Here is a 23,275-nt window from a genome sequence, read left to right as displayed (position 1 = left end):
AACACATTGTTGGGGACAGTTGCATTGTTTATTTTCGTGCAGTAACGTCCACATTTGTTCAATGAAAATGTACCTAGTAAATATTTTTGAAAAATCTATATGGTAAAAATAAATAAATGCGACTTCAAAACATTTTATATGGGCTCAAACATGTAGTACAAATTATTCTATTAGTTTATTTATATTTCTAAAAAGTAAGATGTAGTTTTCAAACTGTTACTAGTTGAAAAAAAAAGGTGATAACAGTTGTACTGTTCAAACAGACAGTTAAGTAAAGCAAGGTGTACCAATGAATAGTATCCCAATAGTTACCACTTGAAGCAGTATCTAGTAGCATTGAAAAGTATTACAAAAACTTGAGTTGAAATCCATTTTTTCTACCCTCTCACGCTACTGATTTTTATAACAGTTGTCAATACTGGCCATGAAATAAAATTTTAAAAAGTCTTGAGTCTACAACATTCATCTGAGGGCATCCTCAATAGTTTTCAATTTAGAAAACAATCATCACAGTATACATTTCCAGTCTGTTTGAGCACACAGCTTACTTATAAGATCGTCTAACCAGAGGGTATGACCTACTGTATCTTAAATTTAGGTTGAGTTAAACTTCAGCTGGAAAACAGTTCTTTAACAACCCCAAGAGTACTACAAGTGATGAATATGAGCCCTGCCAAAACAAGCAGCTGAGAAGTGTCTCAGTCCTCACGTAGCTGTCTCATGGTCTCAGTTCATTGGTTTCACTTTGTATCTGCCTGGGAAGGCTGTAAAGAGGAATCATGTGTGTGTAGTGCTCCAGTGGAACTGTTGGGTGAAACTACCAGTGCAGCCAGTGGTTTGGGGCAGGCGGTCAACTCTGCGGGATTGACCTGGCACTGAACTGTGCTCAAAACAGCACCATCAGGACTAATGAGTAGCTTGGATGCTACATTGGTATGCATACCTAAAGCTGAGGTCTGCAGAGAGTGTTTTCCCAGTGCTTGATTGGTCAGAACGACGGGTTGGTGGATGGTGTTGTTTGTCTTCAGTGATGTGATTGGTTGAGCTGGAGTTATTATTACAGTGTTGCAGCATGGAGTTGTGGTCACCACAGGTGCGGTTTCAAAGCTGCTGACAGTGCTTCCGATTGGTGGTACTGTAGCAATGGGCAGCGTCTGCATCCTTGACACTGTGCTTACAATTGGAGGGACAGCCACTGTTGGCAATACTTGTGTCCGTGTGCCAGCAAACACAGATTGCATGACTGCTTGTTTTTTGACTGTTGTGAATCCAAGGCCCATATTTGTCAAAAACTGTGAAGGAGCAGTGGAGGGTGCTGCAATTCGAACTGCTGTCTGCTGGGGCTGTATGCCTGGACCCAGGGTTGTCACTGAAACCTCTTGCTGAGCAGGAAGAGAATGCAAATGTGGTGTGCTCGCTATCACAGGGGCTGGGGTTGAGGAAAGGGCTGATGGGCTGGGTAAAACAGGCAAAGATGCTAGAGTTGCTGACAATCTGGGCAGAAAGGGGGCTACTTCAGGTGAAAAAGTGGATGAACATTCAGCTCGCCTGGGTGCACCAGCAGCTAACCTGATTGGCGCCAGCGCTGAGCCAAGACCAGAGGCACTGGTTACCACTGGGGACCACTTACCAGGTGTTCCTGGTAGTTGAACTGGCATGACATTGGGAGTGTTTGCTAGCAATGACGGACCAACAGCAGGTGTGCATGCTACAAAAGGAGAACTTATGGCTGGCACACCAGGCAGCCTGGCTGGGGACTGGGGTAAAACTGGTGCTCGAGGAGCTACAGTGACAGAGCTTGCCCCTTGGGGAGGTACTGCTGCTCCAATGCTAGTAGCACTGGCGCTAGGCACTTGTTGTGGTGTAGGGCTAGAGATGATGAGAACATGGTTACCTGGACCTAAACCCCGGGGAGGGACTACAAAGCGAGTATTGTTAAGGAGGATCTGTGTACCAGCAGCAAGGGGTGTAGAGGTGTTAATGAGTATCCTCTGCTGAATCGTGCCAGTCGCAGAGGTGGTGAATGGGGTACTGATGGTTGCTGCCGAGGAGATTTGTGTTTGGGTTTTATTGAGAGGAAAGTGAGAGGAAGATGAGATGGAAGTTGTTTCCTCGCCAATGCTGGTTTGGATATTTGGGGGCTGACGAACAAGGTTGGTTGTGGACATTTGGGTTGGGCTACTCTGCACAGTAGTGGTTACCTGAGCAGAAGAGTTGCTGGAGAGTATACCTGTGGGCAGACCAAGATCCTTCTTGTTCATGTTTCCTGCAGGTGTGGCAGCAGTGGATGTGGAAAAGCCTGGTTGGGAGATCATAGTAAAAGAAGGGATACCCTGTAGCTGAGAGTTGCTGGTCAGAGAAGTGTGGGAAGTAAGCTGGGTAGGACAGATTGTATTTAAACTTGTGACCGGGACCAGTCGTGTGGTGGCGGCTGCTGGGACAGACACTGGTGTACTTTTAGAAGGGGAACGTGAGAGGGCACCAATGGTCTGTCCAATGGTTGTTGTCTTTCCTGACAACTGGATTTGAAGCCCTGGAGACAAGACACAAGATTGAGATATTTATTTTTGCATGACATCAGTTATTCAACTGATCAACATAGATTATGTGGGTGTATTTAGGTACCTTCAGGTTGACACAGGCCTTAACTAATTATTTATAGCTTGATGTGTTAATGCTAACATATTTATGAATTTACTTTCATATCAAACCTTGAGTACTGTGATATAATATAAAACAAAGCTCTGCATTTCTTTCACTTTAGGATAAAGTCTACATGTACACATAGTGCCCTACTGAATCAAACACAAAACAGGTCATATATAAGCATTCCAGTAAATCATCACACCAAACAAACCCACCTGTGGGCAAGGTGATGTTATTGACTTTGGACAATGCTTCTGAGTTGATACCACCAACAGGATGTCCTTGGTTTAATCCCATCAGCGGAGTTTCACTTGATAATGAGGTGGTCAGTAGCTGTCCGCCAGCCCCTGTCGCTATTGCTTGCTTTGGAATACTTCCAACGAAGGTGGTGGATGATGTTGCTGTGGGCTGGCTGATGAACATGACTCTTGAACTAGGAAGTGATTTTGTGGAGGAAAGTGTGTCTTTTGATACAGCTACATTTGAGGCAGAGGAAGAAGAGGGGGTAACCAGAATATATTTAGTAACCTGGGATCTCTCATCTGTGCTGCTGGCCCGTTTCACCCCAGGCTTGCAGATGAACTCAGATTGTGGGAGAACTTGAGGAACACTAGAACTACTCAGTGATGGGACAACAACAGTGTTTTTTACTACTGAAGCTTGAAAATGAGAACCAGCAGCTGCTGTCGGTGCAAGCTGGCTAATCTTTGTTGCAAACTTAGAACCAGATGAAGTGTTGGAGCCTTGATTTAAGGCAACAGTTGTTCCTGAAGTCTGGTTTCCTGGCCCTGGAACAGGAATGCCACCAGTAAGGGCAGTGACAATTGGAGTTGTAACAGTGGAAGGAGACTTTAATACTGAACAAACCTGCTTATGAGGCTGGGCTACTGAGATACTTGTCACTGCTGGGATGGTACAAGGGGAAGTGTGAGAAGGAGCAGAAGGAGAGGTTGATGACGACTTGGATACAAGAAAGGCTTTAAATTGAGGTGAGATGGTGATAACTGGACTGGTGGGCAAACAACCAAGGGCACTCTGGTCTGAGGATGTCTGGACTTTGACAATGCCTGTGTTGCCTCCTCTAGTTGTTACAAGGATGGACTGGTGATGGTCACGAATACACACAGTCTTAAGCTCCTGTTTAGGGTCTGCAGACTTAACAGGCTCAGTAGAAACTGCACTGGGAGGAGTTGTGATGGATGAGGGGTTTGGCATACCACCCTGTGGTGTGCTTGCTTCGGGACTACAGAATTGTGTCCCCTTGAACCCTGGTGTGTTTAGAGTGCCATGCTGCAATCGAGGGGAAACAGTAGGAGAAGGGGTCCTCACTGTCCTGGGATCTTTTAGTGGAGCCACTTGCTGAACAGGGATTCTGTTTTCAGGAATAGTGAACCCAGGCACATTGGTAGACATACATAAGGGGCTGGTCACTTTAGAAACTGGGACCTGAATGCCCTTAGATTGTTGTTGATGTAAAGAAGAGACCTTTTCTTCGTTGTTGTGAATCAGAAGTTTAGAAGGCAGAATCACTACTTGCTGCATGATCTTCTCCCCAGTGTTCTGGTCCAGGACAGGATGAACAGAGATCTTGACTGGGCTGCTGTTGTCTTTCCTTACAAGGTGACCCAGCCCTTCAGGGACCTTGTAGACCACTTGGACAGGACTTTTTGGTACAGTCTGGGTTGGTTTGGCCTGTGGTGATTTAGAAAGAGCTGCCGTCACTGTGGCCATTCCTGGCTGTCTAAGTACTTGTGTCTGTTGAAGTCCTTGTACCTGCAGTTGTTGTAAGTTCTGCTGGGAACTGGATGGAGAACTTTGTGCTTCTGAAAGTTTTGCGGTAGTCAGGGAGACTGGAGACCCTTTGCTCTGTCCATCTACATTGTTGACTGCTGGAAAATCAACAGGCCGTTTCATTAAGGTCACTTTGTTTCCCACACTCTTAGCCAGCAGGGTGGGAATGGGCGTGTAGCCCTTAGGTAGTCCAGTGGTGGGGTGAAGAATGGGGAGTTTGTGTGACAATGAAGTCTGGGCCGACACCTTTGCTGTCCATGCCGAGTCTGAATCCCTGGATTGATTTGATGGGATAATTTCTGAGCTAGACTGTGATCCAGAGTCAGGGGTAGAAGTAATGTTACTGCTGCCAGCCTGAACTCTTGGCAGTAGACTGATGCCTTTCTCTGTGCTGGTCAGAGGGTGTCTTAGGTGGTTGGGAGTTATACAAGTCACCGTTCTCTCTCCAGCAGACTCAGCCACAAACTGCCTGGTGCTTGCTGAGAACAAATTAGAAATATCTATTAGAGATGCACAGGTCAATCACTAATCTATACAGTCCAACAGATGTGTTGTAACATTCATTTCAATTACTTTAGACTATTCAAATTAGTGCAGGACTGTGGTATTTAGTTGCAGAATTTAGAGGCAGGAAAAAAACGTTTCAAGCTTATTCCTTATATTACATTACATTTAAAATTCTAGTTTAATTACATTACCTCCAGTCCAAAGACCTCTGGGAACTACATGTTCCAGGTCTTCTTCTTCTGATCTTCTATAATGATCCGACAGTGAACACGCTTCCTTCCCTAAACCTCTCTCTTCATCATCATCTGATGATGATGACGACATACACTCCTCACGGACAAAGTTATTGTACTCTGGATTCTTCTTGAAATCATGAAATTCCTTCTTCAAACGAAGCCTGATAAAAATGGAGACATAAGAAGCAGGGATTTAATTCCCAGCACAGAAAAAATGATCTAATATGAGAGCTGTTAAATCAAAGTTGGATAATTCTACTTTGTTCGGGTTAGCTGTCCAATATATTATATACTATGTAAAATTATAAGCACAACGTTTTGATTTGATACGAAATATAATATTAATAAAGGTTTGACCCAACCAATCCTTTAATGTTAATGAGTTATACCTGTTCCTTTGGTAGGCCTTAACAAGTTTGGGTTCCCAGGGTGAAAGCTCATTCAGTAGTCTGATTAGAGTGCTGTGGAGGTCTTTCACTGCTTCTCTCCTATAATACCACCGACCCTGTCAATTCAAACAAACCCAGGAAACTTTAGTTAAATCACCAACATTCAAATCTAAGACAATGTGTGAGCACAATGTATTCCTCTCTGGAACATGTGAATAGTGATCGTCACCTACCAGTCTCTTTTTGGTGCTCTCCAGGTCATCAAGCTCATCTTCTGTTTTACTGATCAGCTCACGCAACTGTTCAAGACTGGTGCATACCAACTACACAGTGGAAATAATATATCAAGTAAGAAAATCAGAATGATGAAAGAGACAGGACAGAAGAATGCTGAGGCTTATATCAAGACAATTAGAGAAACCTATTACTAAATCAATTAACAAATTAATTAAAAAAGTACACTGGTAAAGACATAAAAGTGTACATTTTGGCACAAATGTGAGTACCTTAAATGATGGCTCAACTGGAGGTTCATCTTTAATTTTCTTTGAAGATTCAAGCTTTTTTCCTGTCAACAATATAACAATTATACCAATGTAACCAACAAATGATTATTGAATAAAAACCCTGAAGAACATTACAAATTCAGAAAGTATCCCATGTTGCATTGTGGGTATGAATGCACATTTACTATGTGCTAGATGCAGTTCCAAAAGAAACCACTGACACTTACATCATCACAGCTTTTTCTCACCTGCTTTATGTTTTTTCTTCTTGTCTTTTCTCTTGATCGTTGTGTTAACTCTCCGCACTGCAGACTTGGCGGCCTCAGCTGGGGACAGGCTCATCCTGTCCACGTGCTGCAGCTGCCCGTGATCTCCTTTCACCCCCGGCAGCTGTTCCTTCCCTCGCTTTTTCTTTCGCTTTTTTTTTTTTGCCCAGATTCTGTCAGCCACCCTCTCTTCACTTGAGTTTTGAGTGCTTTCAGAAGACAACTGTGATGCCAGCCCTGATGTGCCACAGCAGCAGCCGTACTGCTCAGATTTAACATCACTAGTTTTGTTTATACAACAGTCCAAACAGAAAGACCTTTGGTGTCCCTGACTGTGACTCCCCACTGCTTTGGTAGGGGAGGCCTGATTCACAGAGCGAGCAGGGGACCTGCCTGTGTAGCTGTGCTCCCCCACACTCAGACAGGGATCCTGTGTCTCTGCTTTAATGGTGCGCACTGAGCCCAATGAGAAATGCTGCCCTCGTTTTACTGCAGGTCTCTTGGATTGATGCTCAAACGCAACAGTCTCTTCCTTCAAATTAGTTTTCACACTACTTCCTCCAGTAGGACTTGTGTGTGAAAGTAACAAGGAGTTATTGGGAATTTTTAAGTCCAATTCAGAGTCCTCACAGGAGTCTTTATCAGAGGAACCTGATTCAGAACCCTCTTCCTTCTTCAGTGACCGCGATTTAAACATTTCTTCATCTTCCTCACCATTCCCATTTTCCCTTTTTAAAAATCCAAATGTCTGTGCTTTCCCCTTCCCAAAACCATCAGACTCTCCTGTGTCTATGGAGCCTGCACAAGATCCCATGTCCCTTTTATCCCCCTCCTCCTTCATTACATCCGACTCTTCACCCTCTGTCCCTGGCTCTATTTCAACCTTTTTGACCCATATAGAAGGGAAAGGAAAAGCTGGGGGTGTGCTGGGGCTCTGGCAGTAGATCCTTAGGTCTGCTCCGCAGAAATGTGGGAAATGTATATAGGCATTCTCCTTGCTGTCATAGCCCAAAATAGACTCCCTACATTCATGGATGGGCTGCGCCAGTACAGCAACCTGCACATCCTTCTGTGTCTCATATGTATGATCACACAGCCCTTTCAGAAGCCACACTCGCTGATAGAAGGGCAGCAAGTGAAAGGGTTTTTCCTCCAAAGGACTCACCTCCCCCATGGTGCTGAAAAACTGGTGGCAGAGTCCCAGCTGTTCAGCCCGAGCTGGCTGATCGCGGGCGCCACCAACAGCTCGATACCAGCCCATGACCCGCTGCCTGAGCTCTGACTCCCAGCGACGGTAAGGCAGGGCAGGCCGGCGGTTCAGAGTGGCCCGCCTCTGTGATGGGGACAGTAGGGAAGACATGATTTTAGAGAGGAGATGGCTGCAGCGGGGCATTAGCAAACAGCGCTCCAGTTCAAAAAATACAATCTCAGGAAGGTTGAGGGCAGTCTGAGCCAGGCAGAGGAAGTGCCCTATAGCAGGGAGTTCCCACAGGGTGTCCACAGTGTGCGGGGAAGCCTCTGACAGCAAGCTCTGCTCCCATTCTTCCACCTCCTTGGCTGACATTTCTTCTGCTTCTTTTTTCTCAAGCTCACGTTGCCTGAAAGGGTCAGAAAACATAGACTAGTTTACTTTCCACGCTGTTTTTTAATCAAAATTAATTTCTTGTGAGCTTTTATTTTGTAAAATATTACAACAGCAACTTTTAATCTTCTCTTTAAAAGATTCTCTCACCTCTTCTCCTCCTTGACCCTCTGTTGCTCTTCCTGGCGTAGGGTCTGGACCATAATAGACTCATGACCACCAACAGTGATGGTAGCCAAGCTACGAGGTGCCAATCTCCTCCTTGTGGAGGTTCCCCCTGAACCTCGTTCTTCCTCTGCACCAAAACGTCCTTTAGAAGTCACTGCCAAAGTCGTCTTCTCTCTAAGTGTCCTAGTTTGACAGATTGAGAGAAAAAAACTATTATTATTTTTATTGAAGCTGTCAACATTGTAGAAAATAAACAATATCTCTACACTACTGATGTAATCTCACTAAGGTTGAAATTAACTATTATTTTCAATATTGATTAATCTGCTCATTATTGTGTCAATCAATCCATTTGTTGTTTTGTCCAATGTGCCTAAACCAAAGATAGTAATTTAACAGTGAGATAAATCTGAGGAAAAACAGAACATCATCACTTTAGAGAAGCTGCAACAAGCAAATATTTGACATTTTTGCTTGAAAAATTACTCAGATTAATAATTGATTTCTGCTCATCAACTATTGGATTAATTTTAGCACTAAATTCAACAGCCAGACTATTGTTCAAAATGCATAAAAATGTAGTTGTGGTTGTTTTAAAACATGTAACAGAATAAATGTACATTATTAAATACAATCAAGGGTGATTATGGGATCATAAGTTTAATTAACATTCTCCTATTAATTAGGGCTGCAACTAATAATTATTTTAATTGATGAAACTGCTGATTAATTGGAATTAGTAATCATCATTTGGCCAATAGGGTGTCACAAAAAAGTTAATTTCATTTCACCATTTTTCCCAAAGCCCAAAATTAACGTCTTCAAATTGATTTATTTGTTTTGTCAAAAATAAACAGAACAAATCTAATTTACAATTTTAGTAGTAATCAGCAAATATTCAGTTAATTTTTTTTTTTTAATATTCAGGTTTTGAACATGTGTTAGCTAATCGATTTCTTCTCACCTAGAGAGCAATGTGAGCTTCTGCTCCAGCATGATTTCCAGCTTTTGAGCCTGTTTGGAGACCCAGTGGTCCACCCCATGGTAGCGATAGCAGTTCTCCAACATCAGCCTGAAGTCTGCAACAAACTCAGTTATGGTCTCATACTCCTGGCTGATAAACCTTTCTTGCATCCTCCGCAAGCACATCGACTGCTTGAGCTGTGACTGACCCCGACCCCGGACCCCTCCAATACCATGTTGGGCCTCCTGGTGGCCAATGGGTTGAAGAAATGGGCTGGTGACCCCTTTGTACTTGTCCAAGAGAAAGCCAGTGAATATCTTATAAGCTTGCTGGATCTCATAGTTCATATTCTCCTCGTAGCTATTGCTGTTGGTAGAGATGCAGACCTCAGGCAGTGACAAGTCACTGTTAGAAAACTCTGACATACCATCATTGCTCATTGACAGGTGGTCACCTTCAACAGCTGCATCACTGCTGTCACCAGGACAGTGTAATGCTACCATAGTCTCAGCTTCGCAACCATTACTGAACCCATCCTCAGTTATGACTAGGTCGATGTCTTCAGTGCTGCTGCTCGCCCATCTGGAATCTGAAGACATTATGTTGGAGCTGGGGCTGGACTGCTGAGGTGCTGACTCTGGGTCTTGGTTGCAGAACATCTGTTGGCTACAAGCTGCTGTGATTTGGTCTGTGTTATCCTCCTGATCCATGGTGCAGGCACCTGAAGGGGGTAACAGGTGTCACCTACAGTGAACTTTGATGTTGCAAACAGCACTCCAGCCTAGTTTTATAGTGAAGGAAAACTACACCAAGACAAATAATCAGTACTTACTAAACATTTATAGTGTCAAACAATCTCACAGCAGCGAGATCATCATACGTGACATATCTAAGATCGCAAGGTTAGGTTTGCGGACAATTTTAAATTCCTAACATGACAAGTGCTGATAAGATTAAACCCCGGAATGTTTTCCTCATGTGATTGTGTCAAAAACACCAGCAGCTAGACTCTAATTATCTACCTGCCGGATCTTTCAAACTTTTCGTTTCCCTGGATCAATTTCTAGCTAGCCAGAAGTTAGCATTTAGCCAGCTAGCTAACAGTAGTTTAAACAACAAAAAGTACACCAAGTTTGTTCATCCTGCTCAGATATTCAATCTACGGTGTACTCCCTTATCACGTGCAACATTTTGACCAAAACAAACTGAGCACAGGCAGAGCTTGGTTGGTGAAACAACATACCTCGACGTTTTCAATGCGGCTCCAGACATACAGGCAGGACAGCCTTAGCAAGCTCAGCAACGACGACAGCTTGCTAGCTGGGTTAGCTTGCTATTGTCTCCAATCTGGGGCCTGCAATTGCTGCGTTCGCTGTCCATAGTGAGATTTTATAGTAATTAAATGTCCATTAGTAAAAAGTTATGCAGACATGTCATGTCGTCAGCGCACGGAGTGATGTCAGTGGCAGCAAGATGGCTAAAAGGAGCATTAGCCGGAGTAACACTAACTGATTGTCCGACAATGCATAACAGTTCATTTTCATTAGCCATCCGGCTAACCCGCTAGGTTTACAAGTTGACAGCGACTCTGTGACACCTACACACTGCTAGGTTAACGTCAGAGACACATTTGCGGTATGTGTCAAATATCTTGGGAAGCTTGTAGGGTTTACAGAAAGACACTAACGCACTATTCTGGCTTGCATGACGAACAGCGAGCCGTCCACTTCACTTCCACCCTGCGTGCGTGCGTGCGTGCGCCTGATGCAAATGTGCGCAGCCTGACGTCGCCTGCGGGTCTCATGTCTCATGTCGAATTGTTATTTAGGTTTTTGTAGTCAATGCTGGGAAAAAAACGCTCACTTTATCACTTTATACCGTGTTGATAATTTAATGGTGATTATATGTCAAACCATTGGACTGACTGAGTGAGACAGCTGTAAATAATCGCACACTGTCGATGAAGCTGCTGTGCACAACAAAGAGTCGAAAGCATTGCAATGTTAAATTAAAATACTCATTCATAACTAACCAAAACTAAAAGTGCCTTCCAGTGAGTGACAGAAAAAAACTGAGTGGAAACTTGAACAACACGCATTTCTCACTTCTTACCACTAGATGTCGCTAGTCACCAGTGTACGATATATGAACATCCTCACATACATTAATAGATGGATGCTGGAGTTAATCTCTCTTAAACCAAGGCTGTTTATAACATTTTCGTTCAGGAAGGGTTTTTTTTCATCTGAACTCTTATTTTCTTTATCTTATATGTTTTAACCTGTTAGAACCTGTGGGGCACTTTATATCCTAGCTGGCATTTTTTCCAGGATCATTTATTCTCATTCTGGCTATTTCATTGTAAAAATGTAAAGATTTAACTTTTAAAATGAGATCAGGATTATGACTGTAACCAAATGGTTGAGGAATAGTCTCCTTTTTTATTTTGGGTACATTATTTTCAGGCTCGTGCAGCAAAATGGGTAAGAGGTGCCTGGTGCCTGGTAAGAGGTTAACACTCTCTTAAGCACTTTAGATTGAAACAGTTTAGTTCAAATGAAATGCATTATTATACTATTATTACTCCTTGTTTATTTTGGTTATGGTATGACTGACAGTACTGTTTGCTTTAGTTTGTCTAGGAGAGGAGATTTGGACACTGACTGAGATATTGCACTGCCTGTAAGACAAAAATCAGGGCAAAAGACTCCCAGTACTTTGTGATTGACTGTGAAGAAACCCTTACTATTATAGGTTGAAGCAGGGATGAGTTGTTTACAGACTGCTGTGTTATAAACAGTGTCCCTGAATATATTTAGCATCAGTTATTGTTTTATTAAAACTTCTTATAGTATTGTATGTCATGTTAGCAAAAGGACAGACATGCAGCATTAGGAGAGAGAGTGAGCACATGCATTATTCTCTAATGACAGTGTAGACTTGCCAGTGGCAGATTGAGAAAGTCTCCAGCTGGGGATATTGTTAATTAAGCAATTTAGCCACGAGAGGCCCGTGCTTTACAGTGATATTAGGTATTATATGCTAAGAGGGGTATATCAATCCAATACAGGTCACTTTTTTTTATTTTTAATTATTTTATCTCCCAAATCATGCTGTTTCGCTGCTGTGCACAATTACTTTCAGGGGAACAGAAAGGCAAGAGAAGACGATAATAATCTTCTATTATATGTTCTGGGAATTAAGAGGTCACATGCAAAAGAAACATTTTCCAATTACTGTTTGAAATTTTTAATTTGATTCATATTTTTATGTGATTTGCTATTTGAAAGCCTTTTATATTTCATCATCATCATAACATTGTGATTGCAAATTGGATTGCCTCATGGAAAATTTCATTAATTGATTCATTTCAGAAATTCAGACACTGTATTTTATTCATTAAGACCAACATTTACATTATAATATATTTTCTTTTTCCTTTTTCAATTCATTTAAACCATATAAGAATACATTGTAGAAAGGAGTGGATTACCCCGAGACCCCTCAAGAGCCCAAAGGCTTTAGGTTCAATGTTATTTAGTTTTGGTTATTAGTTTGTGGTTATTGCAAATTAGTTTGTAAAGCACATTTTAACTAAAAGAGGTAGGGGCCCCCAGGAGAGCCCCTGCATTGTTACCTGCACAGAGAGTGGGGGTAAATATGAGCTGACAATTATTATTTTTGCCCCAACACCCCTCTAGTAGGTTAATCCAGCCCTGGGAAAGCCAGAGGCAATTCAAAGTGTTTAATATTAGGCACACAATGCATGACAATGTTTAAAATTACAATAAAGAGAAAACTAAATAGAATATTATTAAATAATAATAGTGCACTAATCACGTTGCAGTGAAGAAATTAATCCATCAGAGGCACAGGAGGGTTTGGACATGGCTAGTTAGGGGCACATTTAGAATAAGAAGTGGGATGGATGGATAAATGTGTGCAGCATAGCTAAAGCCAGTCTCATTGTGTTTGGATCTGACTTAAAATACTACTAGCTGATATCCTTGAAAGATCCAAATCTACCTGTAAAATACATATCAAGTATATATTTTGTGGCCTGTGGCTGTTAAGTGATTTGGAAACGAGTGGCAGCATCTTAAAATCAATTATTTTTAATAAGTCAGTGTAATGATTTAAGTAAAAGGAGCAATTGGCTCTGCTCCTCTGTTTCTTGTTTTTTACTATGACAGCATTCTGCATATGCTGCTGTTGTCTAATGGTCTTTGGGCAGATAACAGATCATTCTTGTGTTGCAAAAGTTCCCCTCTATGAAGCCATGAATGACTTTCTCTTGATATGAAGCCTCCAATTCTTGATTTTTAAAAATATATTCTTTTATGTTTTTAATGATAAAAAAGCTAATTATGAATAATTTTGCTGAGTCCAAAATCTGAGTTCATTCAAAAAGGCCAATATTGATCTTTAGTGGGGTCATCATATGCTATATACTACTACTCAATAAAAAACAATAAATATTGGAAGCTGGCACAGCAACCCAGATTCCAATGGGGCCCATGCGGCTCCAGGTTTTGTGGTCATTTGATGAACTGTAATATTGTTTGGGAACATGATGGGTAGATCTTAAGAGCCTTTATCATTATTTCAGTTGATACTGTAGTAATAAAATCAGCAGTATTTATTGTGTTTACTCAAATTACCACAAGGCAGACTTGTGATTATGCAATATTTCAACACAGGAATGCTGTACACAATAATGAAAGAGGAACAAGAGGTTAATATGGGCCCCATAGGTTATTTTTCACCTAGGGCCCCAATGAGGAACCGTCCTACTTGGACTCCTTGTAGGAGCTGTAAAGGGCCTCTCGTGCCACCACGTCTCAGCGGGATATAACGCACTGCTGCTGCAAACCTGCATAATCATGTTTAGTTATTATGCAGCTTTTGAGTTATATAATTATCCTCTAAGTGTTTACTAATGCAGACCTGGCTTGTTGTTGTTTTGTTTTTTTTAATCTTTTTTTTTTTTAATCAGTGCATTTAGGGGAGAGCTGTGCCTTTAACTGCAAACTGTGCTCGCTTAAACGTTATTTCGCGAGATTTGCTTGGCGCCGCGACCTCATGTAAAACACCTCCTGCGCGACCCAGTCCGACGTTACCTCTGCAGAGGAAAACGCAATGGAGCCCTGAAACATTTGTCATTTTTTTTTTATATCTCTCTTTTGACCCCTGGAAAAGAATATTAGTAGGCAAACCCCCCCCACAACCCCCCCATCGCTTCATCTGTTATTTATTTGAGGCGCAACAGGGCGGTGCAACGATGTGGATCCAAATTCGTACTATAGACGGGAAGGAGACGCGTACCGTTGAGGATCTTTCTAGATTGACCAAAATTGAGTCTTTACGGTTGAAAATACAGGACATCTTCAATGTGAGCCCACAACAACAGCGCCTGTTCTACAGAGGGAAGCAGGTAAAAGGCAATTTCTGTGTCAGTCCGTTACGCAGCGGTCGGTTTTCTGGTGCTTTTGCACGGGGGGTTTTTAGGTGCTGGTGCTTGGAAGTGTAGTGAGTGAGTGAGTGAGTGGTCCTCTTGGTGTTGTAGCCGTTTCGGACCCATGCGAGCTTCCTGTTTTGATAGGAATTCGCCAATAGTTCTTGCGCAAGAGCCCGGGGTACGCGGTGTGTGTGCCAGCCCCCGGTGGAAATAGGCAGTATCCGCATGAATGTGTGCTCACATTATGCATCCGTGTCACATTGTTTGGGTTTGGTGCTTCAGAGACTTGCATGCAACAAATGTCTCGCCGACGTAGACGTGTTTGTTTACATTGCCGCCAGAGAGGGAGAGAGAGAGAGAGAGAGAGAGAGAGAGAGAAAAGGGGAACATCGCCCTCTGTTTCCACATGTAGAGCAAAGTAGTGCAGCGCAAATAAACACCGATGTCTTCCCTCTTTAGCTCAAGTAACCCTGATATACACATGTAAACACTCCTTTAAATATCCATCTTATTATGCATTTTTATTATTGCTTTGTATTTGTAACATGTGGCGCCAGTAGCTGAGCACCATAAGGGAGGCTCGTGCATGTGGTGTGTTATTATGATGATGATGATGATGATGTTAATGATGATTTGGAGGGGGAGGAGGGGAGGGGACTCCTGGCTCCACGTGCCCTGGCATCTAAAAAGCAAGTGTAGTTGTGTTTACAGCGTGGCGTCATGAAGGTATATACACACACTGTACAGTGAGGGCAGGACTGTCAGATGACGGGACTGTGCACGTGCATACATTACACATGTAGATTAATGTGGATGGGTGTCATGCTGTCATGTTTGCACTTCCAACCAGGCCTTTCTTCAATACAGCATGGCACATATGTATGATTTTGATTTGTTTTATATTAGGGCTGAGCCATATATATTATATCAATATTATAATATGAGACTTAATATCATGTTAGATATGTGTTGTCTTTTCCTTTTTAAAGGCTGCATTACAGTAAAGTTAAGTAATTTTCTGAACTCATCAGACTGTTTTTTTAGTTCTGCTAATATTTGCATTTCCCTACTCTGTCATTATATACACATTACTGTTGATTAGTCATTAAATAAGTGAAAATATTTTGTGAAAGAACCAATATTCCTCCATACAACATTATTACAATATCGAGGTATTTTGTCTGAAATATAGTGATATATTATTTTCAGTTGACATGCCTATACAAACGATACGTTAAAAACTTTCCTTTACAGCATAATATGTCAAATATTTAAATATATGGCTACTATTTATTTTAGAAAATGTGTTTTTGATAAACACTGAAAACATTGATTTAATGATGGTTTTGAATACTGTTAATATAAATATGTTAATACAGATATGGCGTCGTTGTGATAATCGCAATGCTATCAGTATTTCTCAGTCAATCTATCATTAATGGTGAATTCAGGACATGAATGCATTTTTATGTTTGACTGACAATTTGACTGTAGAATTATAGTAATACCATATCTTTGAGCCAGTGCAACTTCATCTTCGGGAGGAAACAAGTGCAGAAAACCAGAATAATAGTTTAAGACCCATTTGAGCCTAAGCCCAGTCTGAGCCCAATATTTGGTCACTGGCCTGCAGGGATTGCAATTCCCCATATTGTGTAGACATATTGTGTTAGATTTATATACTGTGTTACTGTGTTTGAACAGATGTTGGTGTATTGTTGAGTGATTGAAGCAAGTTTTAATACCAGCAGTTAAGAAACGACAATGAAAAGCTGTAAACTGCTGCCCTGAGGTGGACATGTGTGTGTGTGTGTTTGTGTGTGTGTGTCATGGTGGATGGTCGCATATGGAGCGTGGCCTCAAAGCCTGTGGTTTCTTTTCAAATACAACATGGGCATATTTTATGATGTACCACATATACCAACACACACACACACACACACACACACACACACACACACACACACACACACACACACTCACTATGTTGTAACCGCCACTGTTAAAGTAATAGATGCGACCAATGTTTGGAAAATGTATGCCCTCAGTGTAATGATGTAATATGATAAAAGAGTTAAGGGTAAACAGAAGTCTGCTGTATCATTCACTGTGTGTGTATATATTGTTTGTTTAAATATGTAAATATACGGTGTAAAAACTGGCCCACAGTATCACAGTGTGTGTGTGTGTGTGTGTGTGCGATGTGTGAGTTATTAAAAAAAACCTTCATCCTGCCAGCTGTTGTTTTATCAGCAATAAGCAGAAGATGCTCACTACTGGCAGGATACTGGTGCCTTGATTTTTTAAATTTTTTTTTTATAGCATATTAACATAACATCACAAAGCTGATATTAACACAGTTTGACTCAGACTGGCAGATAAGCCCCCTGGGGAAGCAAGCAGCCTACATGATGTGTTGATCTCGCATTGTTTGCATTTCGTCACACTTGTCTTTTTATTTACTTCATATGTGTCATACGGTACCAAAGGCCAATGAATTCCTTTTTCGAATGGTCTGCTGCATTTTTAAATGGCCTAACCTACTTCACGTTGTGTAATTATGATAATTGGGGTCTAACAGACGTTGTATTTTGAGGTATTTAGTGAGTGAGTCTCTGTTTGTGTGAGGTTTATGTTGCTGGACGGAAAGAAAGAAAGAAAATACTTTCAATGTTAGGAATGGACAAGGAGACATTTCAAGGCCCAGAGTGCTGTTGCTCTTTGATAGAGAGACTTAAGGCATCTCTGTGGGCTACTGCATGTGTTTGTCCTCGGAAAGGAACAATGGCAAAGTAAAAGTTGGCAAACCTTGCCCACTAAGGAGAGCTTGTGACATTATGAATGCTGAAGTTATGTAAAGAAACAAACAATATTGGGTTGAGTAGTTGTGTTTACACCTTCTGGATGCAGATCTTTTTTACTGGTAAATTAATTTGATTGTTTCGAAGATAAAGCACAAAACAAGACTTTTGTTCTTTTTCAAGAATTTCATGAACTGCGATTGATTCAATTTGCTTCATTAACTATTAATTAGCTGTTATGCTGGAATTGTCATGGACTGTCGGTGCTGAAATGGCAAAGGCCAAGCCTGTGTTGTAAATCCTGTGCTTCCTTCATCTCACTGGAAAATAAGTGGGGAGGGTTGATTAGGGGATTTCCACGTGTTAAGTAATGCATGGAATGAGCCAGTGACACGCAGCGTACACTAGCTAGTGCCCTTACATGCACGTAGTGGTGCCTGCGCTCTGTTAGGATTTAGACTCGTAGCAGAATAACTCAGTCTAATTCCTTTTTCAAAATGGCGTCTTGTTTTTCCCCCCAGCTCACTGCGCACGCTGCCTCACCAGTTCAAAGTCATGCTTGCCCTTGAGTCGGAAGGGTCTCAAGCCAGCAGTCGCACAACTTAGCCTCAGTGTTTTGTTTTCTTTTTCTTTTTTTTTTTCATGGGGTTTTCAATTTGCCTGTGCACTCCTCGTTGTGTCTCTGTTTCACTTTGAACGTCTCGTGCCACTCACACATTCACGAGCAGGCTCACACACACCTTCCACTGTCCATGCGGCCTTTACTGCTCAACGCCCACACTCACTTATACTGTAGGCCTCTCATTTACTAATTGAACTAAAATGGTTTGTCTTGTTTATTAAGTGGTTTAAAGCCCAGCTTGTAATGCGTCAGTGTGCTTTAAGTGTAATGCTGTCGCTCACGTGTGTGTGTGTGTGTGTTGTTGTTGTTTATTTTAAACCGAGGCAGCAACATGTTTCATGTCTACATAGTTGGGCTGTCTTCCACTGATAGCTGTTGCCTATTGTCGGGCGGTAGGAAAGCTTTATTGGCTTGCCCCCTTACACACAGGCAGTTGCTGTGACCTAGATATCACTACAATTTGATTATACATGCATTGATGTTGTGGCTCCTCGAATGATGGTTTTTTTTTGGGGGGGGGGGGGGTATAACTGAGCTGTAGACTTCGATAGACAATTTCAAAGGGAAGTGGACTTGGCTGCAGCCATGCATGCACACAGTCACACCCTTCTTTGACAGATTGGACGAACAAAGAGCAAAGACAAAGGGAGGCACTAAACCTGGACTACAACTGCAGCTTTTCTAACACTCCCACATGTTTTCATAGTATTGCCACTCCTTCTCATAGTAGCTTTAGCTGGCCCGGTGGCCAAATGTTCTACCTGTGAAGTGTCGGCTCCTACACTGTGAATACAGCTCAGATTACAAGGGGACTGCTGGCCATTATACACACCTACCTACCTTTATAATTGTCTCATATTTCAGTCAGTAATGGCACATATTTGCATACAGTAAATCTATAAAAATCTATCTATGATCCATGATCATCATAGGTTGACATGTCACACAACGACTAAATCTACAGTATGTTTTTTTTAATGCTTTCTAGTAATGATAAAGGGTTGTATACATCAGCAGTACATCATCTGTTTAACAGGAAGTAGTTTCACCTATATGCCACACTCAATGAACAAAAACAAGACCGGGCCTCAAACTCAAGATCATTTTGTCTTTTTGATAATGTAATTATTTTAATTTAAATACATTAACCCTGAAAACCCAGAAATATGCTTACAGTAAATATACTCAATATATTGTGTTACTTACTTCCCTCTTAATGCATCACACAAGTTATACTGACCTACAAACAGGTAGAAATGCCTTGAATTGAGTGTGTATGAAGGTTAGGGGTAAAATGTCCCGTTTGTCCAGTAGTTAAAACCAGCCTTTTTGTTAACTTGCCATTTTCTGTTAAATTATCAGTGGAATTTTTTTTGGAAAACGATCGAATGTCCGTAGGCGTCATGTAGACCAAAAGATTGAGGCTTGGTGGATGACAGAGGCACACAGACACACCCCATGTCATTGTTTTTTTGGAAATTTGACCTATTTTACTCAGCTCTTTGCTAAGACGGGCTGTGGGCGGAGACGAGGGCGAAAGAAGAATCATGTAGGAGTAGGGGGTTTGGACGGCCTGTCTGAGCAAAGAGGCTAATTTCTTCCCTCTCCACCAGCAGGGTGGGTCTGGCTTGGGTTTCACGCCTTTAAACCTCCTTTTAGAACTTGGCACTGATATTAAATGGGCCATCATGATTTCTCAGTCTATTAAAGGTGCAGTGTATAGAATTTAATGGCATTTAACAGAACGAACTTGGCAGAAATGGAATATCATTTTAATTATTGTATAATTGGTGCTGAATGATTGTGGAAAAATATGTAATTGCAACATGATTTTAGATATTAGAGGGAATGATAATGTTTACTGGTGTGGTTTTTGGGGGTCTTCTTTGCCAAACAAATATATAGAATATGATGTGTAGTCCTGGTTGTGTCTGCAGCACAATATTTAATTTAAAAAGGCGTTTTAACACTAATTTCTTTATAGTTCAGCCCTAGTGCATTTACTTACTTTTACTTAAGGCCTGTGGCCCCACTTTAGGCGTAGGCCGCCAACAAATGCTCCCCAGGCATCCCGGTCCTTGGCCAATTTCTCCAGCTGTCTCCATGTATGGCCAGTTCTCTTCATGTCTGCCTCCAGGTCACGGCGCCAGGTGTTTCTTGGTCTGCCTCATTGACTGTACATAAATATGGACGTCATGACAGCTCCCCAAAAGTGAAGCCAAAACATTCTCGATCGCCCCCTGGTGGCTGGTTGCAGAATAGGTCATAAGTCCCGCCTCCCCCCCGCCATGTTAGTGGATGGGACATGAGCTAAACTAAAAATATCAGAAGATGGTTTCTGTCATTTGAGGTTGTTGTTATCATGCTGGTGCTTGTTAAAGTGCAACATTTTTTTGTGATAAGTTTGTTTTTAATTAGTTATTTGACGATATAAAAAAGGGGTGTGACGTCATGATTTACACCTGTGACAGCTGCTCTCAAACTTCTGTCAGATGGCGGGATGGCTGCAGCACCTTCCCCATCACCGTCATCACACCCCATCCAAGGAGAGCTCTCCGGGTCGCCTTAGTCAACACCAGGCGGGGAGTTCTGGTCCTCTGAAATGATGCGAACGCTGAAGTAACTTAAAACTGCATTCTATCAAAAGGCCACCAGGGGGCGACCGTTTTGGTGTCAAAAGGACTTCCGTCTCTATACAAGTCAATGGAGAATTCACCAACTTCTCACTTGATTTCTAACCTCAGTAAACGTTTTCAAAATGTGTTTATGGTCTCAATCGCTAGTTTAAAGCCTTCTTCAATGCAGTATGATGTTCATTTGGGAAATTTTGGCCTCCCTGATTTTATATTTGACGATAAAGCAGGGTATGCATTAGGGCGTGGCTACGTCGTGATTGACAGGTTGATTGGTTCACAGGTTCAGGAGGGCGCCTCATGCTCCTCCTGATGCCCATATAAGTAGAATCCGTGTTTTTTTTTTTACCCAGCATGCACCGGAAATTTTCAAGATGACGCTGCCCAGATCCGAAACTATTCGCTTCCAAGCAGCAGTCCACAAACCAATGGGTGACGTCACGGATGTTACGTCCATTTTATATACAGTCTATGGTCAACACCAGGAAGTGGCCCTGATGTTGACCAAGATGACCCTGAAAGCTGGATGGGTGGCACATGGACCAGGGATCCCCATTTATTTACATAGAAAGCAGGTTCTCTTCCACAGAGGCTGCCATGTTGTACCGCCATGTTTGTACAGTATCCCATAACAGACAAACCAAACACTGGCTTTTGCGTTTTTTTTGCAAGGTTTACAGCCACAGTGGGTTACTTGATAGCTTAATGTATTCTGGTGTGGTAATGCAGGCAAAGATACTAAACAGGTGTTTCTTAGTAATCACATTTCCAAATGATTTCTCCACTAAGAGTTTTTAAAGCCTTACAATAAGATACTGTGTGGAGGCATGTTGGTACAATAATGAAGCATGCTGCAGTATTACAGCCAACCCCAGCACCAGTTATTCTACTCTATAATAACTATTATAATCTGTATATTTAAAATGATATTAACAGATTTGTTCCATGGCAGATATGATCTGATAGAGAAAAGGCAGCGTGAGTTAAATCCTGACAAGGTTTGTCTTAGATGTTGAGAATATTTTTAAAACAGCCACAGGTCCGTCTCTGGTCTTTTGTTTGACGTTCTGACATTGTTCTTTGGTGCCTGTTAAAATAAGAAATTAGTCTTTGTGAGACGGCCTGTCGAAACGAAATACAGCAGATAAATTAGCCTTGTGGAGAGGTGTTAATGTTATTCCACTCAACAATTTGATACACTCGCATGCACATGCAAGCACACATACACGCACACACACTGTTGCCATGCCAAGGATTTCTGACTTCTGATTTTATTCGAGCCCTTTTGAGAATTCTTCAAGTCAAGTGTCTCTGTTTTGTGGAAAGCTTTGTTATGATGTGTGCCCGGTACTGAAGCAAAGTCTCCCACTGGAATGCTGAACTGAGTCATATAATGAAGATACCAGTAACAATGTGTGTGTTTTTTTTTTTATTGTGCTGCATTATTTATGATGAAGGAGAAAATGTCATATCCTTGATGATGTTATTAGACGATAGAGATAGTCAACATGCCAATATTTCTCTCTAAGAGATCTTCAACCCCATAAATATAAGAAGTATTTTTCTTATATTTCCTGTCTAGATGGTGGGTCTTTGTTTTGGGGACTATTCAGCGGGTTGTATTACTGAAGTCAGAGCTGTAACGCCTCGCAGCGAGAGGCTGATCACGCTGACGGTAATGAAGTTGCTGTGGAAAGCGGGTACAGCTTTAGATTTCATTTATATCGTCTGATGCAGCGCATGAAATTCTACCGTATGTGGTTTTGCCACTCGTGTGTTTCTCTCTCTATTTAACCTGTACTTCTCTACAGCAGACCCTACCAACAATCTTATTTGTCCTGGTTTGGATGCTCTCTGTTTGTCTGTTTGCCATTCTTTCTTAATGCAGTATCAAGTAGCAAAAAGCAGACAGGCAGACAGTGGAGGATAAACAATTACTGAGACTAAATCGAGAACCGAGCTTAGGCAGGGAGACAGACAAAGAAATGCTGAGATAGACTGCCACAGGAAGACAGACAGACAGACAGACAGGTGAGTATAGCAACCACTGTATGGTTGTGTTTGCACCACTGCTCCTCTGATCTAAATTTCATGAGACTATTAAAAACAGGGAGGGTTGGGGAAATTGCGCTCACTCCCTCTACTGCTCTCCTGCTCTTACGCCTCCAACCGCTCTCCTCCTCGCTGTCAAATAACGAAGAAGAGAAGGGGAACGGGAGAGCGGCGGTGGCGGCCATGCTCGTCTCTCCAGCACAATGGGCTTGTGGGGTTGAGGGGCTGAAATGAATAGCTGATGTCTGTAATGAGTTGGCTCTTCCGCCATAAGCTCCATTCCTAAGGCAGTAGCTGTTCTGTACACTTTAACAGTAGATCGGTTGTGGTAGAAGAGTAAATGCGGGTTTCCAACGGGCCCTCATCTGTTTTTTTTTTTTTTCCTTTTCAAGAGCTTGTTTATTGAAAGAACCATTTTCTGATGCCTGAAAGGGTCGCACTGATTATAGTGATGGTAGTGGTGGTGGGTCGGTGTCGACAGAGATTATATACATGATTCAGGTTCATGCGGGTGAGGGTTGTGGGGAAGAGGGGTGGGGGGGTGGGGATTGCTCTCTTTTGGTTGTCATAGCAACCCAGTCATTTCTCTCCCCCAGCTATATCTCCTATCACTTAATTCATGCATTCATTTCTTTTATTTATTTTTTTATTCTT

The 23,275-nt window shown here is 42.0% G+C and overlaps 2 protein-coding genes across 2 annotated transcripts in view; one reads left to right on the top strand and one right to left on the bottom strand.

The window, feature by feature from the left end:
- Positions 1 to 12: 12 nt before the first annotated feature.
- Positions 13 to 10,747, bottom strand: LOC133995094 (uncharacterized protein KIAA2026). Its single transcript, XM_062434381.1, has 10 exons — positions 10,299 to 10,747; positions 9,056 to 9,776; positions 8,074 to 8,274; positions 6,324 to 7,939; positions 6,076 to 6,137; positions 5,803 to 5,892; positions 5,570 to 5,685; positions 5,136 to 5,341; positions 2,862 to 4,916; positions 13 to 2,533 (listed from the first exon to the last, which is right to left on the bottom strand). The coding sequence occupies exons 2-10, from the start codon at positions 9,763 to 9,765 to the stop codon at positions 741 to 743; spliced, it is 6,849 nt and encodes a 2,282-aa protein (XP_062290365.1). The 5' UTR covers positions 9,766 to 9,776; positions 10,299 to 10,747; the 3' UTR covers positions 13 to 740.
- A 3,409-nt stretch (positions 10,748 to 14,156) lies between these two features.
- Positions 14,157 to 23,275, top strand: part of LOC133995093 (E3 ubiquitin-protein ligase UHRF2-like) — a 34,271-nt gene continuing 25,152 nt past the window's right edge. Inside the window, 1 exon segment of the mRNA XM_062434380.1 lies at positions 14,157 to 14,489. Coding sequence (XP_062290364.1) covers positions 14,337 to 14,489 — 153 coding nt within the window. The 5' untranslated portion in view covers positions 14,157 to 14,336.

The sequence above is a fragment of the Scomber scombrus genome, chromosome 15, assembly GCF_963691925.1.
Source record: "Scomber scombrus chromosome 15, fScoSco1.1, whole genome shotgun sequence".
NCBI lineage: Eukaryota > Metazoa > Chordata > Actinopteri > Scombriformes > Scombridae > Scomber > Scomber scombrus.
Note: the sequence above shows the minus strand (reverse complement) of the source record. Positions and strands in the feature narration are given on the sequence as shown.